Source organism: Echiichthys vipera, assembly GCF_963691815.1.
Source record: "Echiichthys vipera genome assembly, chromosome: 21".
Taxonomy (NCBI): Eukaryota; Metazoa; Chordata; class Actinopteri; order Perciformes; family Trachinidae; genus Echiichthys; species Echiichthys vipera.
Window position 1 is genome coordinate 9,661,657 of NC_139846.1, and position 19,005 is coordinate 9,680,661.

The 19,005-nt window shown below is 42.1% G+C and overlaps 2 protein-coding genes across 5 annotated transcripts in view; one reads left to right on the forward strand and one right to left on the reverse strand.

The window, feature by feature from the left end:
• Positions 1 to 1,464: 1,464 nt before the first annotated feature.
• On the reverse strand, positions 1,465 to 12,610 carry nfx1 (nuclear transcription factor, X-box binding 1). The gene is made up of 23 exons (XM_083935694.1): positions 12,394 to 12,610; positions 10,577 to 11,497; positions 10,198 to 10,359; positions 9,788 to 9,865; positions 9,512 to 9,617; positions 9,131 to 9,202; positions 8,853 to 8,992; positions 8,631 to 8,730; positions 8,321 to 8,538; positions 7,665 to 7,762; positions 7,533 to 7,563; positions 7,356 to 7,438; positions 6,952 to 7,060; positions 6,603 to 6,722; positions 6,447 to 6,526; positions 6,122 to 6,352; positions 5,557 to 5,630; positions 5,370 to 5,471; positions 4,821 to 4,958; positions 4,630 to 4,696; positions 2,222 to 2,367; positions 2,009 to 2,113; positions 1,465 to 1,781 (listed from the first exon to the last, which is right to left on the reverse strand). Exons 1-23 carry the CDS (start codon positions 12,410 to 12,412, stop codon positions 1,706 to 1,708), a joined length of 3,276 nt encoding a protein of 1,091 aa, XP_083791820.1. The 5' UTR covers positions 12,413 to 12,610; the 3' UTR covers positions 1,465 to 1,705.
• Positions 12,611 to 15,396: 2,786 nt separating this feature from the next.
• The window catches only part of asap1b (ArfGAP with SH3 domain, ankyrin repeat and PH domain 1b), a 59,866-nt gene continuing 56,257 nt past the window's right edge, over positions 15,397 to 19,005 (forward strand). For all 4 annotated transcript variants that reach the window (XM_083935987.1, XM_083935985.1, XM_083935984.1 and 1 more), the window contains exon 1: positions 15,397 to 16,051. In XM_083935987.1, coding sequence (XP_083792113.1) covers positions 15,926 to 16,051 — 126 coding nt within the window. In that variant the 5' untranslated portion in view covers positions 15,397 to 15,925. The remainder of the gene's footprint in view (positions 16,052 to 19,005) is intronic.

Here is a 19,005-nt window from a genome sequence, read left to right on the forward strand (position 1 = left end):
TCCTCGTATGTGTCAGCGAAGTTAGCTGATTCTTGCTTTATGAGCAAATTTAGGATGAACACAAACAAAAGGTTGTTTTTTCTTACAACCTGGCAACCCAAATGCTGTTCTATGAGTGGCTCATCTACGTATAAAGCATGAGTAAATCATTTATCAAGCATTAACAAAGCCTGCTGCAGACATATACTGCATGAGAAAAGTCAAATGAACATTATTTAGCATGGCAATGTTATCAACATTGAAGTGTTATGAAACTGTTGTTCTACAAGATAAGGGGTCAATTCTTTTCATCAGCCTTGGCCGATGGTTGATACCGACAACCGATATCTTGAGCCGACATTTGGAGCTGATATTACTTTTGCTCCCTCAATTTACATCATAAAAATGACACAATGATGACAACAAATGTTACAAGTTTCAATTTAAAAAAAGGAACATTTATTGAACTTAAAGAAGACGTCTCCAGCAACACAGAGCTGCCTGTCTGTAAATAATGCTGGAAAAACCTGTCTGCGAGCGCAGCAGCCAGCACCGGCCGATAATATCGGCCAGCCGATGTATCTGTCGATCAGAATAAAACATATGAAAAGTTTTGATATATTCTGTTTTTTAAACTGTATTGTGCTCTTGCATGTCATTTATTCTATGTAATGTTTTGTCTTTAGTCTCTTATTTTCTTTATCAAAACCGTCTTGGGCTTTATAAACACTTGACCTGAAATCTTTGAACCATAATGAGTAAATTAATTTAGACTGTACAGTATGGTGGATTTAAGTAAATTTAAAAGTGTCATGTGTAGTTGACCATATGCCCAGTATTCATGAATAAAAATTAAAATCAGGAAAAACACACACAAAAGCATGCGGCCAGAGCCCAATGTGTCATTGTATGATGGACTGTGTTAACGGTTTCAGAAAAAGGAAAAACAAAAACCCTGCACGTCTGGGAACGTCAGCTTAGTGCAGGACACTCCTCAGGTTTGTTACTGCAAAAACTCCATCAGCCAGAGAACAGGTTTACAGCTGTCAAACGGACCAATACCCTCCCAGTTTGTGTCCTTGAACGAGACGTGGATCCTTCTCAGGTTGGCCAGTTTCTGAAGCTCACCAGTGAGCTCCTTAAGGTTTTTACCACACAAGAGATTTTTAAGAAAGTGCAGCAACAACATCTGGGTCATAGCCCGTGTTTCGAACAAAGCCTTCCTTCCGCAGTGCAGCCCACTCCTGCCCACCCACAAACTCAATCAGCAGAGGTTTACTACTGAAGCCTTGGCTCGACACCAGCAGGAAGAACAAAAGATCTATATCCTATGGGCTGAAAATATTTCTGGCCTAAACCAGAGAGCCCAATCTGCAGAAGAATCTACTGTTGAAACTAGTTTCATGAGGAGAGACTGTGTACTGAAGAATCCGCAATTGTGTACTTTAAATAAGTCAGAATTCACTTTTTATTAAGTTGGGTTCAGTGAGGGCATACAAAGGAGGCAAAGAAAACAATCATTTCAAAGTGATCCGTGCAAGGCTCAACCAACTTTAACATCCAAGTTCAGAACACTTGACTCAAACTATTTAATTAGGAATCCACAGGAATTGTTATTGATCTTTGATAATGAAATAGGGTTATTCAGGCTGTTTGGCAGATGTAGACTGATGTTTATGAGTAGATCCTGAGGTTTCCTCTTTTTTTGGGGGAGGAGGCCTCATTTTTAGTCCTGGAAATCAAAATAATCTATCACAGGCTCTTCCTTAACCATCTTGGACCAGGTGCCTCCACTGACGGCCCTGGGAGGAAAATCGAGAGGAAAATGAGTCATAAGCAGACAGTCACATCTAAAAAAAGGGACAAGAATGATGAGGACAAAGAGCTGCACAATTCATCCCCATTCTAAACAGCTTAAAAATTAGAAATTTCAAACAAGTTTAATCTGATGTTTAAGGACACTTCTGCGACATTTGCCATACTGAGCGGATCAGTTTCGACCCCTCTTCAGCCACAGAAGGAGACTTACTTGCTGCTGTGCTGTTTGATATGAGCGATGGGAGGAGGGGCTCTTGCAGCGGTCTCTCTCTCTATCAGCGATGTCAGTGTTGAGTTTGGACAAGTGGACTTCCCCCTGAGAAAATTGGCAAAATATACAAATTCTTCAAATTCACAACCAACACTTATGTGATTCAAAAGGAATCCAGGCTGCATGTAAGTTACCGTTTGAATAAAGTCTTACTTTTGGGCTGTGATGACCACGTTGCGTTTGGGCTCGCTGTCGTAGCTCACGCTCTCCACGGTGTAAACCTCGGCCAGCTCGTGGATGATCTTTCGGTGTTCTCTGTTCATGGGTGGGAAACAGTGGCTCCTCTTTGGCTGTTTTCCCTGCAGAAATCAGTAACGCACGGAGCAATCTATTAGCAATCTATACTGAACAGCATTTCAAAGCCTCACTTTTCGGCTTCCAGCTGCCCTCCAGTGACATTTACATGTTTGGAACGGGTGTAGTGGGTGTTTTGATCACTCAACTGCATCTAAAAATCTATACTCAAATAAACTGAAAGGTCAGGACCACTGGATGCAACATTAACAATCATAAAAGTTATCTTAACAAGAACTCCCCCATGAGCAACAGTGGCCGTGAAAACTGGTGGACGACCGTCTGTCTTGACCGACTGGGTGAAACGGAGAGACAGAGATGCCCGGCAACCACGATAACGTTAACAACTATGAAAAAATGACTAATAATAATGACACTGGATATACTAGAATGACATGTGTAGTAGAAACAATAGCAGTATTAACAGAAAAGGAGAGTAGAAAGTAAAAGCATTCCCACAACACATTTATTCTTGAATATTGTTGCTCTTTCCTTGTGAATTACAGCATCATTTTACCATCCAAACCTCTAAAAAGGTCTGGGCTGAGTGTAAGTGGCCCCTTAGTTCAGTTTAAGGGAAATGCTAATGCCACAGCTCGCAGCAATATATTTAGACAATAGTGTAATTCCAACTTTGCGGTACCATTTCCTCTTTCGACACGACGATGCCCCTGTTCAAAAAAGCCCGCAGAGAGCACGCAAACAAATCCCTGCTCCCGGTTCCAGGTCAAGCCTTCCCAGAGGAGAAGTTGAGTCTGTTACAGCAGCAGCTTAATGCCCATGGTTTTGATAGGAGACATTCAACAATCACAAAAGGGTGTAATTTTCACATAGTTTTGAGCGTGTGGTGTATGTGTGGTCTGTTTGCTGTAGCGCGTTTGACCTGACTTTTTATAGCAGTGTACTACACATGGTGATGTTGGGAAAACAACAACTGGCATAAACGCGAGGCACTTTCTCTGCCAGAAGCTAGTTAGACAGTATCACAGCAAAATTTTGATAGAGAATAAAATGTAATAACCTCGCCCACACAAGAAGGCCGAGAGCAGAAAATGAAGTCAGCAAAGGCGAGCACAGTATGCAGCAACTTTAAGACGTGAGACAATATGATAAAACCTCAGAAAAGTGTTGCCCCATGATTTATCGTTCCAGAAAGAGAGTCAGCCGGTCATAAACACATTTTTACATTTGGCAAAGAAACCAAAGCAACGATGACCTGAACAGCTTTCCTTCTGTTAGCCTCAATGCATCCAACAACGCTGGACAAACTACACGGAGACTATTTTTCTAACTGCCCCACGAGGTACCTACTAATTTAGTTTGGCTTAGAAAACGTTACTGAAGACGGTTTCACTGTCCTGTCAGAAATCTACAGGAAGCAGCTGGATCTTCCAGGTCCACTGGAGAATTGTACGAGCTCAAAATTAGTCAGAGAGTCGAGTCAAAATGGTGTATGTTGTGGATTTAGACATTTTAGGTTAAAGTGTGTGGTCTTATCAAGTTGGCATAGCGTTTTTCCTAACTCGACACTAGTTCGAAGCAGCCCTTAAGTGTTTAACAGGACAAACTTTGTAATGAACAGTAACAGATAGTACATTAACTAAATTAAATTAAAACAAAAGTCATGAAATGATTGTAACAGCTGCATTGCAGGCAAATTATTGTTAGATTAATTTAATCTGTAGTGTTGTAACATTCTGTCTTGCTCGCAGTTTTCTTCAACAGCAATGAAAAACAAAAGTCACTGGGATGCATTCGACCTCCGCGGTGCCGACAGAGACGGCATTAATGAGTAACCTTTTAATGAGTAACCTATCATCAACCCATCATCCTTAAAAGAGCAAATACCAACTGCTGCCCTGCAGTACGTCGTCTGCAGCTTTTAACAAATTGTGTTCAGAAAGCTTTTTTGTCTCCACCATGTAGAGCTCATAAACAGTTAATTACTCTATTGTTGTGTTCGGAGTTCATGTTGACATTTTCATTTTGCTTTACTCAATTATGGACCAGCTGTTCCAAATCTGTCTGACATGAAATTAATTTCCTAGGGGGCACTAAAGTGCCATTTGCTGTCACGTAAAGGCACAATCAGTAACATGTTTCAGTATTGAAATGTCTAGGGCAGAAGTTAAGTTTATCAATGTGCAGCTTATAAACATTCTATCAGGTATTGTTGCCCAAGAACAGTAGGCTCCCAACACAGCCACCAGAGGGAGCACAAGAGCTCTTTACCATACTGGCACAAGGGATTCCTTGTTTAGTCTTACCTTATTAGCAAGCTCAACGAGATTCTTGATCTCCTCTTCGACCTCTGTGACAAATTTCAAGTCTTTTCTGAAAGAGCGAAGGAACAGAATATCTGTATTTGACGGCCGTGGGAACAAACTGCACAAACAAGACATAGCAACCGGTGCAGTTAATAAATGGCCGGTAACAAAAGTGGTAAAACAGACAGTACCTGGCATCCTCTTTGAGGCTTTCGCTGTATACAGAAGTAGAGCGGGCGTTGAAGGGGTCAGAGGATGAGTCTATCTGCAACGCCTCCGCCAAACACCTGTTTCTCTCCAGAGTAGCACACTCTTGATCACATTCAAGCCTGGGAAGACAAACTACATCATTTAGAGAAATATACATGGACACAAATCTCACTAGCTCCCCATTTGTTTCAACTTGCTGTACTAAAAACATTCTTATGAAATGGACAGCTGAGTGGCTGCTGTAATCCATTAAATGCATTACCATTGATTGATTTACTTAAATATTAATGCACAGAAAAAAAAATCACTCATAGTGAACAGGAAATCCATTTCTATGCAGAAGAACATTTAAATAATGTTTTATTATTGATTCAAAGAAACTGCACCCTGCCACGCCTCGCAAATCTCTGCAGAGAACGGCCTCTCATGCCTCCTTCCCTCAATCATTTTGTGTGCGTCACTTTCAGTAAACCCTTTCCATCAGCAGCTCTGGCTCAACTCTGTATCATCAGTTCCCTCCATTACTCTACCTGGTCTGTTTCAGCTCCTTCTTAGTGAGGAGCGGGCCGATGTCCATCGAGTCACCAAGCTGCATGTCGGACAGTTTACTGGCCATGGCAATGGCTGCATACCTGCAGTACAGACAAATGATGGGACGTTTCAACCACTTCATATTCAAATTTAATAACAGCCGAATAGAGAAACAGTTAAACTGACCTCTGATATGAAGTGGCTGCATCTGTGCAACCCACCATTTCCTTTCTTCTGCCACAATCACACTGTAGAGCAACCTGTGAAAGATATGATTTAGACTCTCCTAGTGTCAAAGACATGAGGGAACAGACTTCAGTCCGTCAAATATGTTGCTTTAAGGTTGATGCTGCTCATGTGAGGAATTCCTGCAGCCGTGAAAGGTCTCATTGTTTGTTGAGCTTTTGAGTTTGGAGAACAGCCTCTGGAATGTTATTATTTCATCCAAGTTAACCATTTAGGACAGTTACACACTATTACAGCAGATTTCATCAAGTGCTGGGAGACCACGCTTAGCTAAAAGGAACCGAAGGAATACACAGCTGGACTGCTACACATAACCTTCAACAATTAGGAGATTTTAAATTGACTAAAATCATTTTTATTAGAGTAATAAGTTATTAAACGGTGGGAAAGAATGTGTTAACTCCCCATGAATCCAAGTCTCGATGTAACGACCATCTGCACAAACTTTGTAACCCATGTTTCAGCTAGTGCAAGTCCAGCTGTTCTCAGTGGCAGTGTGTTGTACCTTGGCAGCGCAGGTGGTGCGTGGGCAGCTGCTGCCTTTATGACAGGGAGCGGAGCACGGGTGGCCACAGTCTGGACGAGGCAGTGTGCAGGGCTGCTGGCAGCTGCCTCCTGCCATACACTCGCTCCGGTGGCAGATCCGTCTGCAGCGGTGCATTTCACAGGGCAGCGTTTTATTGCATGTCAGGCCACAAGAAATGTCTTGCAGATGACATGGGATGTTACTGCGTTGCTGTGGGGCAAGGAAAAGAGTGTCACTTTAAATCACAAATTAAAAAAAAAAACTACAATACAGAAAACAATTCATGCAGCTCAGGGGACGTTACCTCATGCTTTCCCATACACCATTTCTGAGTGAGGTATGTGCAAGGTGGACACTTCTCCTCACTGTGGCAGTTGTGAAACACTAAATGAGAGATGAATGTCAGGATCCCCATCTACAGTTTATAACCACAGCGTGAACGTTCAGTCTTTTATCTCACCTGGGTGGTCACACTCGTGTCTTCTTGTACACATGTTTTTGCACTCTGGGGGTTTTGTGCCACAGGGGATGGGCGGGTACAAAACAGTGAGCCCACAGTGACACGGCAGCTCATCAAAACCTACAAACAGAAGGAAACGGGACACCATATAGAACATGAGCCGTATGGCAACATCATGATATATTAATGCCAGATGTAATACCACAAAAAGACACAAAAATGACACAAAGATGATGTTGAAACCCCTAATTAGGGTTTTTTTTTGAATGGCAGAATAACTTTGGTACTTCTGAGACTTGGCTCGTAAATACAGTGCTGTTGGACCGCAGAAAGTGCCTGCATGACTCACTGGACTGCCAGCAGGGCTCACAGTTTCCACGGTGACAAGGCTCCTGGCAGCGGTGGAGGCCACAATTGAGCTTGTAGCCGCAGATCAGGAGGCACTTGTGCTCCATATTCTGGACAGACATACAGAAACAAGTGACAACACCTCATATTTATCCTCTTTGTGTCTAGGTTGCATGAAAACTTCACATAAAACTTACATTACTGTACAGTTTTACTCAAGTACATTTTTATAGTAGAGTATGTATTTGTCAGGATAAATTGCCTACAGTTAATTATGGTTTGAACTTGAGCTCCAAGCACCATGTTGGCCACATGTTCACTATATTAAAACGTTTTTTTTAGTATTAAACTGAGTACCACAAGTCAAAATTGACACCATCAACATCAGACAAGAGTCATGCTCACCACACAGCACAGCTCGCCGCACTTGTGTCGGCCGCAGCTGCGTTTCTTGTTGCAGCGCTTCTCACAATTAAAGACAAGTTCTTCTGGAACAGAAACACGTGACATACCAGGCAGACGATGTAAGTGGGTGGTGATCCGACGTTTGTTTAATTTCATCCGAATTTGTTTAAATCTCACCTTCTTTTTGGATCGATGCACATGGCACCTCCTGTAAAACAAAGATGTATTTGAACTCTTTGGTATCATAAATAAAGCTTAACAAACGGCACCAACGCTGAAGATAAATGTTCTGCTGGTGTTTCTGCCTACCTTGGTCTTGGAGCCACATCTGCATCTGATAGTGGAGGTCAGGGAGCAGGGCCCGCAGCTGTCCTCGTGGCACAACTTGTCACACAGATGGATAGTGTCTGAAATAACACAGGTTTTCAAAGTCCTGACGAAGTGTAAGAACAATCTGCAAGCTCAACATAATGCTTTTCTGAGCACAGAAAACAAGGAAAAGAGCCTGACGGAAAATGGTAAAGGAAAAAGAAGAACCTCAGAATATGCGAGCAAATTTAAAAACCAAAGACTCAAAAGGTCTTAAAATGCAGACAGATAAACCCCGACATGACATTTGATGGTTTCTCTTTGAATTCTTTGTGCCTTTGTTTAAAATTTCAAATGCTCAGTGGATTTCAGTAAGAAACACTGAAAAGATTAGATCACATTCGTCCAAAATAATTTCATTAACATGTCCTTTTTTTAAACAAAGAACTAATTAAGATGGCCCAAATACTCATAACATTTTCATATCCAATACTTGCTCAGTTTCAGATCTTGTGTAAGAATAGCGTCACTTTCCCACCTTTAACCTATTACACTTTCTGAGGAGAGCTTACTCAAAATCTTGTGGGAGGGTAGCCAACATTTGAAAAAAACAGGCCTGTAAAAATATTTCCTGGTTAAGATCCAGTGTCCCTTACCGTTGGAACCACAGGCTAGCGGTTTGTTGCACGTCTTTCCACAGGAGGGGATGGCATCGGTGCAGCTTCGTCGCTCAGAGTAGCCCAGTTCCAGGAGTTTAGAGAGTGGCGTCTGACTGCAGGGACACGTTTTCACCAGGCTTGGGGAACGCGGGCACAGCTGGCACTGGCCGCGGTGGCACTCCTGCTGGCACCGGTGAGCTTTGCAGTTTAGCATCCTGAATAGAGGGAAGTGAGTTACCTGAACTGTCTAACTGAAAGCTTCATTAATGGTTGATGGACATAATTAGGGGTGTAAGGTCAGACTTACTTTCCACATAATTTTTCACAGGAGAAATGTCCCGAACCATCAAATCCATCTTTATCTGTGCCACACAGGACTGCACGAGTGGTAACGCCACAGTAGCACACTAAGGAAAATAAAAACAGGAGAAGTTTCTGTTGATTATAAGACCAAGATGCTAAGATCAAAAGATGAATGCAGGACACATTTTTATCAGTCAGTTCATGGAGCTGGCAAAGTGAGACTCACTCTGCTGAACTTGCAGCTGGCAGGGTTGGCATGTCCCACTGTGGCACACCTGGGTGCATTTGTGTTTAGCACAGTTGAGCAAGGCACCACACATCTTGTCGCACTGCAGCACTGTACCTTGGCCACAGCGCATTGGTTGACTGCAAAGATATAGTTTTATCAGTATTATGATGCCACAGATACAGGAACCAATCTCTTTGGGTACATCATAAATACACAATTTCAAAGGGCACATATCACAGTTAGAGATATGCAAACATGATTCAAACGTGTAATACCTGGTCTTCCCACAGATACAAGACTTTGTTATAAAGGCAGGACATTGTGGACAAGGTCCAGGGTGACATAAGCTGAAGGGACACAGAATAAAAGTGCTTTAAACAAATACTCTTCTGAAGAATTCTCGATTGTTGACATTTGAAGACACTGTAATATTAAAATAATCATGTGCAACTAAACAATACATACAAGTTTTAAAAACCCAAATTGTAGTACCTTTTGCTGCATACTTTACAAATAATCATCAACTTCACAACTTGGGATTAACTAATAAAACATTTTTTAAAACCTGGACTGACAAGACTGTCCCTCACAGTGTTACATCTGATAAACGAAAGCCACCATCAAAACACTGTTTTCCTGTGATTTTCAAGACTCACATGTTGCAGGGGTGGTTGCAGTCCACGCCACTCCTTTTCTTCCCACACATGTCGCCACAGCTGTGGGGTATCTCACTGCGCTGCCACTCTGGGTTGGTCACTTTGCCTGCCAATCAAATACAAAAAACAATAGTGATGACTTTGTTTAAGTCACTTTGGTGACAGACCTGATTGGTTATAGGACTAAAAATGGGTGTCACTGGTCCAAATTGTACATTCAATGATCTCACCTGACAACTAACAGGTTACGGTTTATAATGCATGAATGAAACTCACCACAGAAGCAGGTGTAGGAGGTCGGTTGTTTCAGTGCAACATTCTGGCAGGCTGGACAACGCCAACCTTCAGCGGATTCTGAAAAACAGTTTGGTTTTAGTATAAACACATTTTTTATATTAACTTTACATAAACAGTACATCAGGTATCCCCACTGGCCACAAAATACATTGCAACACAATACACTATTGATGCAGCAGGAACTTAAAAGCCTGAGAGCTGCTTTTGTTTGATAATGGGGCCATGGCGACTGGTAATGTCCATCTACACAACAGTATTGTGCACCTCGGTGTATTATGCGGAGTGCCTGTTGTTTTGTAGCCTCACAGAGATAACCATAGTGAGTGGACTGTGGGTCAGTTCTGCTTGAACTGGATGGTAAACATGCAGATCTTGTTTAAGGGTTGTACCGTCTGCCTGAGAGGCCGGGGATCGAGCCCACTTCTTGATGCAGTTCAGGTGGAAGACGTGGAAGCAGCTCAGGCAGCTCCACACCGGGGACATGCATCGGACGACATCACAGCAAACCATGCACTCGTACTTCTCCTCAGACAGCTGCTCAATCAGACACCCTGTGAAGGGAAGAGAGGGGAGCGTCAGGAGACAAGGACAATACAGACAAGCCACTGTTTTTTTACCTAAAGGCAGCTCCCTCCGAGAAAAATGAAGTACTGAAGAGCCATGAACATTACAGGGCGTATGGATAGAATAATGCACATGACATGGTTGGTTTATATATATATATATATATATATATATATAAGGGTTTGGAGAGAGTTACAGTCTAACCTGTCTGTGTCTCCTTGCTCTCTGGCATCCTGTCCCAGTGCCTCTGAACTGGCCTGTGGTTTGGCTGATGTGCTCTTCTCCCCCCTCTGGGCTGAAGGGGCGTGTGTCGTCCTGAGCCCCGTCCAGCTTTACAGGCAGGATCCTGAGATGATCTGCCATATCCAGAGTCACCTTGAAGGTTGCCCCCCCTCACTGAGCCTCTTTCCTCTTGAGAAGGTTGTTTGGGCAGTTTTATTGGTCCTTGCCGTCGCTTTGCCTCTGTGTGTTTTCTCTGATGATCATCATGCTGAGAGTCTGGACCTGTCCCGCTCCTCTGACTTCTTTCCCTGATGTCTGAAGGGGGGTTTTCTCCTTTGGTGTCATTCAACCTCTGACCCTCTACTGCAGCGTTGCTCCCCTTAAGGAGAGTACCCTTTTCATTTTGTTGTCCTCTCCTCTTCTCTTGGCTAAACTTCCTGGGTTTTTTAGCCCTGGCATCCAGGTCTTCACTGGTTTGTTCAAAATTCCTGCCTGCATCTTCTCTTCGCCAGCTTGGTCCATCAGGTTGATGTGCCCCTGATTTAAAGCCCCCTGAACCCCTGTTGTTACCACTGTACGGGTCAAAGTCCCCTCCAGGTGCTTGCCAACCAGAGTTGAAACCACCAAAATCCCCATTTACACTTCTATTCCCATCTCTCCTCCCTCTACCTCTGCCTCGCCTTCTGGCTCCATCCCCTTGGTAATGAGGATGCTGATGCAATGCATAGTTTGAAGAATCATGGCTAAATGGGGGTTTGGACCCCTGCTGAAAGTGTCCATAGTGTTGAGAAGGATCATAACTATTCAGGTTTCTGTCATTGTTGTATCTGGACCGGCCTCTTCTGGATTTGTGCTGATGTGATTTTTGATCTGATGCCTCATCTGGATTGAGGTCGGGTGGGTCTGCAAACACAAAACGTGAGTTTTAAAAGCCTGAGGCTGTGTGTATAATGCTCTCACCCAAATACAGCTTGAGTGAATATGTTTAATAGAAGGAATGACAACAACAACTCAGCCATTTTAATCAGATTCACCAGTTAATTTGTCTTTGAATCAGTCTACAACTAATCGATTTACATCATATAGAACTATTACCCCGCCTCTGGCCTGAACCAATGCACTTAAAATAATGGCAATGTTTAGAGCTAATGTTGGAACAGCCTCACTTTTAACCCTACTGGGAAATATTTCAAGCTTCAAAAATACATTTTAAAAAGTTGCTATTAACAGCTGGGAGATTAGGTGGAAACCTTGTTGTCTTTTTTTATTATTTATTTTATTCCATGTCACTGTTTTTTGTTTTATAACATGCAAAACATGCTACTATGCCTTTGTGTAAAATGCGACTATGTTTTTATTGTTCTGATATAACAATATGTATGGTGCTTAATAATATTCGGATGTGTTTGTCTTGTGTTGGGCTCCAGGGAGAATAGTCTTCACTGCGGTGGTGACTAATGGGGATCTTTAAAAATCAATAAACTGCCCCATAACTTCACATCGGCCCGATGACACTTACATACAAATATATAAATATTAAGAAAGGCTAACGTTAGCAACCGGTACCAAGCCGAGCCTCTCAAAAATGTTACGTCAGATGCGCGCGCACCTTGCTAATGTTAGCTGAAAGTTAGCTGAGGTAGCTAACGCAGCTAACGTTACCACATAAAGATAGTTTAATTAGTTTAAGTGGGCAGGTCGACGTTATAGAGAAATTCAGTGTAATTCTGACAGCAATAACGTGTTTGTTTTCCCCACTGTATGGATGAAGTGTTTAGGCAGCATGTGGGTTAACTCACCTGAGAAGCCCTCAGCCATTCACTTTCAACTCTGCTTGTTTGACACAAGTTTGAAGACCACAGGCTGTTTTTGTGACAGGTGACAAGTGTATCGAGGTATCCTGCTACGGTTTCCACCTTTTCACCGGTGTTCTGGAAGTTAAAACTGGGACGAACTCCCTCAAAAAAGCACCATAGACGTCCTATCTTGAACTCACTTTATCAACACTAGCTTAGAGCTAACACGAGCTATGTTAAACTCGCGAGGATCATCACAATAAGTGACTTCCGGTCAGTATTTTCAAAGTAAAATAAATTTAAATCATTAAACATGACAGAGAATACACTACAACTACAGATCCTCCATCTGATATAAGTCATGGGTGGATTACTGGACGGGCCTACCGGGTACAGCCCCAGGGGCCCGTTAGGACATAAAATATGTTGCTGGAAACACACGCTAAATGATCACAAAGAGATGCCAAATTACAAAAAAATTACCACAAAGAGAAGAAAAAATGAATATAGTGATGCAAAGTGACCAGGAGACATGCAAAATGACTCAAGATAGACACAACAGACTACATAGGGGTGAAAAAAATGACGTCAAAGATTAAAAAAGATGTATAATGACCACAGAGAGAAACAAAACGACAACATAGAAACGTAAAATGTCTAAAAACGGATGCAAACCACCACAAAAAGATGCAAAATAACTAAGAATACATGCAAAACTGTTAAAAAGACACACAAAACAACTAAAAAATGGATGTAGACCACACAGAAAATCACCTAAAAATAAGTGCATAATGACCACAAAGACACTAAAAATAAAAAAAACCTGAATTTGGGTGTGTTGTTCCTACATAGACAGCGTGGGGGGCTCTTACATGTCAGTGCCAAGGGGCCCACTGTCTCATAATCCATCCATGGATATAGTTATAGTTTCCAACATGAAGGAGCCAATCTGGAATAATTTTCTGAGGACAACCCATTCAAGGCATACAAATATATGTGACAGAAAATAATATTAATGAACAACCACAAGGTGGCGGATAAGTACAATAATGTAGGGCAGTGGTAGCCAACCCTGCTCCTGGAGAGCTACTGCCCTGCATGTTTTATGTTTCACCCCAGAATCAGGTATGGGAGAGCAGGGAGAATCCTAAACCATGCAGGGCTCTCCAGGAGCAGGGTTGGCTTCCCCTGAGTAGGGGATAGAGGGCTTCCCTGAGAATAAGGAGAAAACCAAATCAGGCCAAAGACATTACACACATTATAGTTTTACATATGCTTGTGCATTTTTCCATTATAACGGTTTAAGAAGTGGATATTAAGAAACTAGTGGACGGTGTTACTATCATTGAGTGCACTTGATGTGCTTTTATAAGATATTTAACTTTGAGATGAACAACATAAACATAAACTGGTTAAGGGACGGTAATGATCTCTGTGTTAAGACTAAGGCTCATTGTGTCTAAGCGTGTAGATATCATATTATGACACAGCTGTGAAGTTGGTTTAAAAAAAGGAACTTTGTGGCAAACTTCCCACCTGTTTTCAAAGTATAATATGCACATATTGTATTACATGTGCTTACTGCTTTTATGTTCTGCAGTCTGGGTGAAAACCTGATTCCCATGTGGACAATGAATGAATTAAACTGAACTGAATTAATGACATACTTTGTAAATTCCTAAACTGACCATTTGGACACTTATATGACATCCGCTCAATCCAGAATACACCTTTTTTTTCCCTCTCCATGTGACATTTGGCTGAACCAAACTGAAATAAACTCACCTGACAGTAGGGGACACTAGTGCAAGCTCCCTAAAACTAACTGTTCTGTTGTATCAGCCCATGCACATGTTAGCCTAGGGAAATAAATGTAATGACCAATAGCCTAACAGCTCATGGGGATTCATTTGGTTACCTGCAGACTGACACAAAATCAAATATATCATATAACAACACAACACTACATACGTCCAACTAACACTATTTCGGTGGGCTTGCCTTCTTCTAATTAAAATCAGTGCTGTATTTATGTTTTTAACTGCGCTTCAAGTCAAAAACACAGAACATTGACGCTCTTTCTCTCTAAGTCGCTGTTTTCTGTGGCAGGCCTACTCCGACACTGCTCCCTGCTGCAGTCACAGATCCCACATCACGCATGCGCAGAGCTGCTTCTCGGTCCCGTCAACCAGGCGAGGTGGGTGGGAGAGACTTAGGTCAAGTGGCCACAAATGGCAACAAAATATCGGAACACGGAGCATTTTGCTTTCAGTATAAAATCAAATCAAATTTCAAATAAAATAATTCTATTTCTAGAGCTTCGCGCTCATTAAGATAACAATTCCATTATACTTATATAATATAACATTATATATACATATATATGTTTAAATATATCGCCAGAGCTGTATAAAAATGCACATGGAGGCCTAACATTTTGTTTTAAGCTTTGAATAGACTCCCATAAACTATGCATGTAAGGTTTACTGTCTATAGCTATTTTCAACTGCTAATTTCTTTTTACTGTGTACATAGACTTTTATTATATTTTCTATTTTGCATCTGTCATTGGTGCCTTTGTTATTTGCACTATCCTCTGTAACACAGTAAATTTCCCTATTGTGAGGACTAAAACAATTTCACTAGTACTAATATTTTTATAAAGTTTTTTAAAAGTTTTTAAGAGTTTAAAGTTTAAAAGTTTTTTTAAATTATTTTCTAAAATATATATATATATTTTTTTTCAAAGTTTAAAGTTTTTAACATTTTCTGTTTTTTAAGTTTTAAAGCTTTTAAAGTTTTTTTTTTTAAAGTTTTTTAAAACCTTCATATCAGGACTAACACCAGTGTGTCAGCCCGGTGGTTTTATTTTGAAAACCTTAACCGGATCCCACATATTTCCTTCCATCCATCTTGACACGAGCTCTGAGAAGCTCGAGCGCGGCCGAGCAGGAGAGAGTGGCAGTGAATGTGTCTGCGGCAGCGTTTACCGTTAAAAAACACAAACTACGGCTGGAGAAGAGAGGACCGAACCCCGCTGCAGTCAGAGACGACCTCGGCAGACCATGGACTATGGTAAAATCTAAACACAGGCTGGTAACGGCGCGGCGGTTTGACGACAAACGGTTTATAGAACATCTGTAGAGCAGAATGAGGGCATCCGCTATTCTTTACGGTGGTTTTTCCTCCGGGGTTTAGTCAGACGCAGAGTGACACTATTTATAAATGCGTCGCTTTTAGACATCTTGAGGAATACGACACACCAAAGGGGACACATCCTGCAGTAAATTCGGCTAATTCCCTCCTCCCGTGGCCCCTGGGGAACAGTGAAGTCATTGGAGAAGTCACCGGAGAAGAAGACACGTCTTAATCATCTCCATAGTTACACACAGTTTTGCGAGGAAACATCGTCTCCCCCGCTCCATCGGCTCGCACCGGACTCCCGCTGCTTTTTCCTTATTTTTACATCTTACATGGTTTTGTGTTTCTGAGCATTCATCGCCGACCCTCCCGTGGGCATTCCCCCCATTAAAGGATGCCGGATCAAATATCGGTGTCCGAGTTTCTCTCGGAGACAACAGAGGATTACAATTCCCCGACAACATCCAGCTTCACCACCCGACTGCAGAGCTGCAGGAACACGGTCAATGTGCTGGAGGAGGTAAGGCCACGGTGTCAGCCTGCCTGCATGATGGATGGATGGATGATTGAAGGTGCCCCATTAAACAACCCAACCAAAGAGACTAGATTTGTAATAGTACAAATTCAGTATTTTAATTGTATTGCTGGAATGCTGTTTATATACAACTAAGGCTCCATGCAATTAACCCCTAAATTCAACTTGGGATATTTGACAGCGTTTCGAAATCCCCGTAGAGGCCCAGTGCATTACTGTGTTGCATATATATGGAGGACTAAACGTGACTTAAGTCTCAACAAATAAATACATGTAGAAATAAATACTTTACATTTATTAACTTTTTATTACTGTATTTTTGTTTACCTGCATTCATTTATTTCTGTATTTATGTCCATATGTTAATGAGTCAGGAAGTCTCATTTTTTACATTATTTATATATTTATTTATTTATACATTTATTTATGTATTTATTTATTGAGACCTAAGTCATGTTTTGTCCTCCATACCTCTCTGCCCACCAGAAAAGAAAATAATTGCACCTGTTGAGCTGCAGTTGCTGTGAAAGTGCATTTCTTTTTCTTTTTTCTAAGTGTTGTAGGCTACACTTGTCTAGATCCCTGCCTTCTGCAAATATAAGCGTTTCCCCCGCACACACAGAGAGTGGATGCAGAGCTACTGTGTGTAGGTGAACTCTCGTCTTGGGTGTTTGTGAATCTGCTGCTCTTTCTTGCAAGACATGTAGAGTAACAATAGAAGGGGTGGATGACTTTGGTGGTGAAGGGAATAGGAGGATGTGCACTCAGGCCTGCAGCTCTCTGTGTTCACTGTTACGTAACTCACAGCTTCAGAGCATGCTGACAGGCTGCAGCAGTGTGTGTGTGTGTGTGTGTGTGTGTGTGTGTGTGACAGAAAGACCTTCTCTAGCCACCGGCAGTCGAATCTGCATTGAAATATTTCAGGTTTAGAGACCCCCCCTCTCGTATTGGCCAGAGTGCATTCAAAAACAGGATAAAACACTGCGCAGATAGGCACACTCTGTGATGCTGTGTCACCTTTGATCATGTAGGGGGAGTTTAATCTGGCCAGGCAGGTGGGTGGTTTCTATGTGCGTGTGTGTTTCCCACCTCCCCAACCCCCCATCACCCTCCATTGGCATCCTTCCTGCTATGATTAAATGGAGCATCAAACTAGGGGAGTGCACACCTTCACTGTCGCCAAAACGTGACCTCATTTCCCACTTTAAAACCCATTTAGCTGCGGACATGAATGACTTCAGACTCAAAGTATTTAGTGTAATCTGTCATGTAAAGCAGAAACATTGAAAATGACTAAATGGGGTTTATTTATAATTGAATAACTGTACAGATCACATGTAAACATGAACGTGAGCAGGACAGTAACCAGATATGTTTGTTTAATGGGAAACACAGGGCTATCCTCCCTTCAACGTCCTAACAGCTACTACAGCAAACGGGCTGTGCTATCCATCAATTCTATTTTCAATCTTTTACGAGCTTATTATATCATGATGATAATAAAAAAACAAATCCACCAAAACAGATCCAGGACTGTGTTTATTCTCAACCCGGTGCACACTTTTGTGTCTGCTGGCTGTAACAAGGAAAAAGCTCTCATCATGAATCACCTCTCTGGCTCCGTGCCTCTGAACCCAGGGACTGCAGCAGCACAAACGAAAAACATCTGTTAGAAAGGGCCGCCATGTGCGCTGGGCTGCAGTAGCCGCTCTGGAATTTTTTTTGCAGAGATCACATGACAAGGAAGACCGTTTGCTGTTACCAAAGAGCGAGCAACATGCTCTTCAGCGTTAAAACAAAGGCAAGATGCTCCGGAAACATTCGGGCGAAGGATAGTCGACCTGTCGGGTAACTCACACAGAGATACACCCATGAGGCGGAGGCAAACACACAAGCAGCAGACAGCCAGCCTTAAGCCACGAATACTGTTAGATTAGTGTCTGTTTAATAAAATTAGCTATCCTGTTTGATCCTTGCGTAGACATGCAAGGAGTCACTTGCATCATACACCCGGAGCTGCTGCAGTGAAGCGAAACTGCCTTCAGCTTCACGTTGCCTGAAGAGGAGTTTGTTTAAAATGTCCCAGGATTCTGCTGAGCTCTGAGTTCCTTTCCTCAAACTTAAAGCATTCATTCCTTTTTTTCCATCCTCCCAAGTCATTTTCTCGGCATGTTGACAAGGTAAATTATGCAAAGGTACGGCGTGAATATTTAATGCTGTAACTTGAGGGGCTGAGTCGACCTGCAGGAGGGTGGTCATTCTCTCAGTCATCTGGAGGTGCAAAGAATGGTCTCATCATATCGTCTTAATTCGTCCATTATTGATCACAGTGACACAAAAGTATTCATGACTCACCAGCCTCCACCCCGTAACTTTGTTCTCCCTGTGGTGGCAGCAGAGCACACACAGGTGTTTACTGTTTACTCTTGGATCAGTGCAGCAATATGGAAAACAACAAGCAGCAAAAGTCTTAGAAATAACCTTTTTGACTGTGTGTGTGTGCGTGCTTGTGCGTGTGTGTGTGTGTGTGTGGGGCAGACAGGAAGCTGTGTCGGTATGTGGTGTGGCTTTTATTTTTGGTGTCATCTTTGGTGCACAGCAGTCATTGTTGTGGTGTTTTTTTCCACTGCATTTCCCAGAAAACAGCGTTGGATTTTCTGGCGGTGAAGTCGGAGGGACTGTGTCATCTTTTGTTGATTCAGATTCCAGAGGTCGTAGCTGCAACTAACTAACAAGTGTTTTCATTATTGATTGTTTTCATAAATAACTGTACATTTCCTCCCACATGCCAGGAACTGAAAGTCTATTCAATTAACAGCGAATCAGCGAATATTGAACCAGAGAAAAGCAATAGTATCTTTATTTAATCTCTATTTTTAGACACCAAAAGCCAACAATTTGGTGTTTTTGAAATGTTTGTGGTGGAGCATGAGGATGAA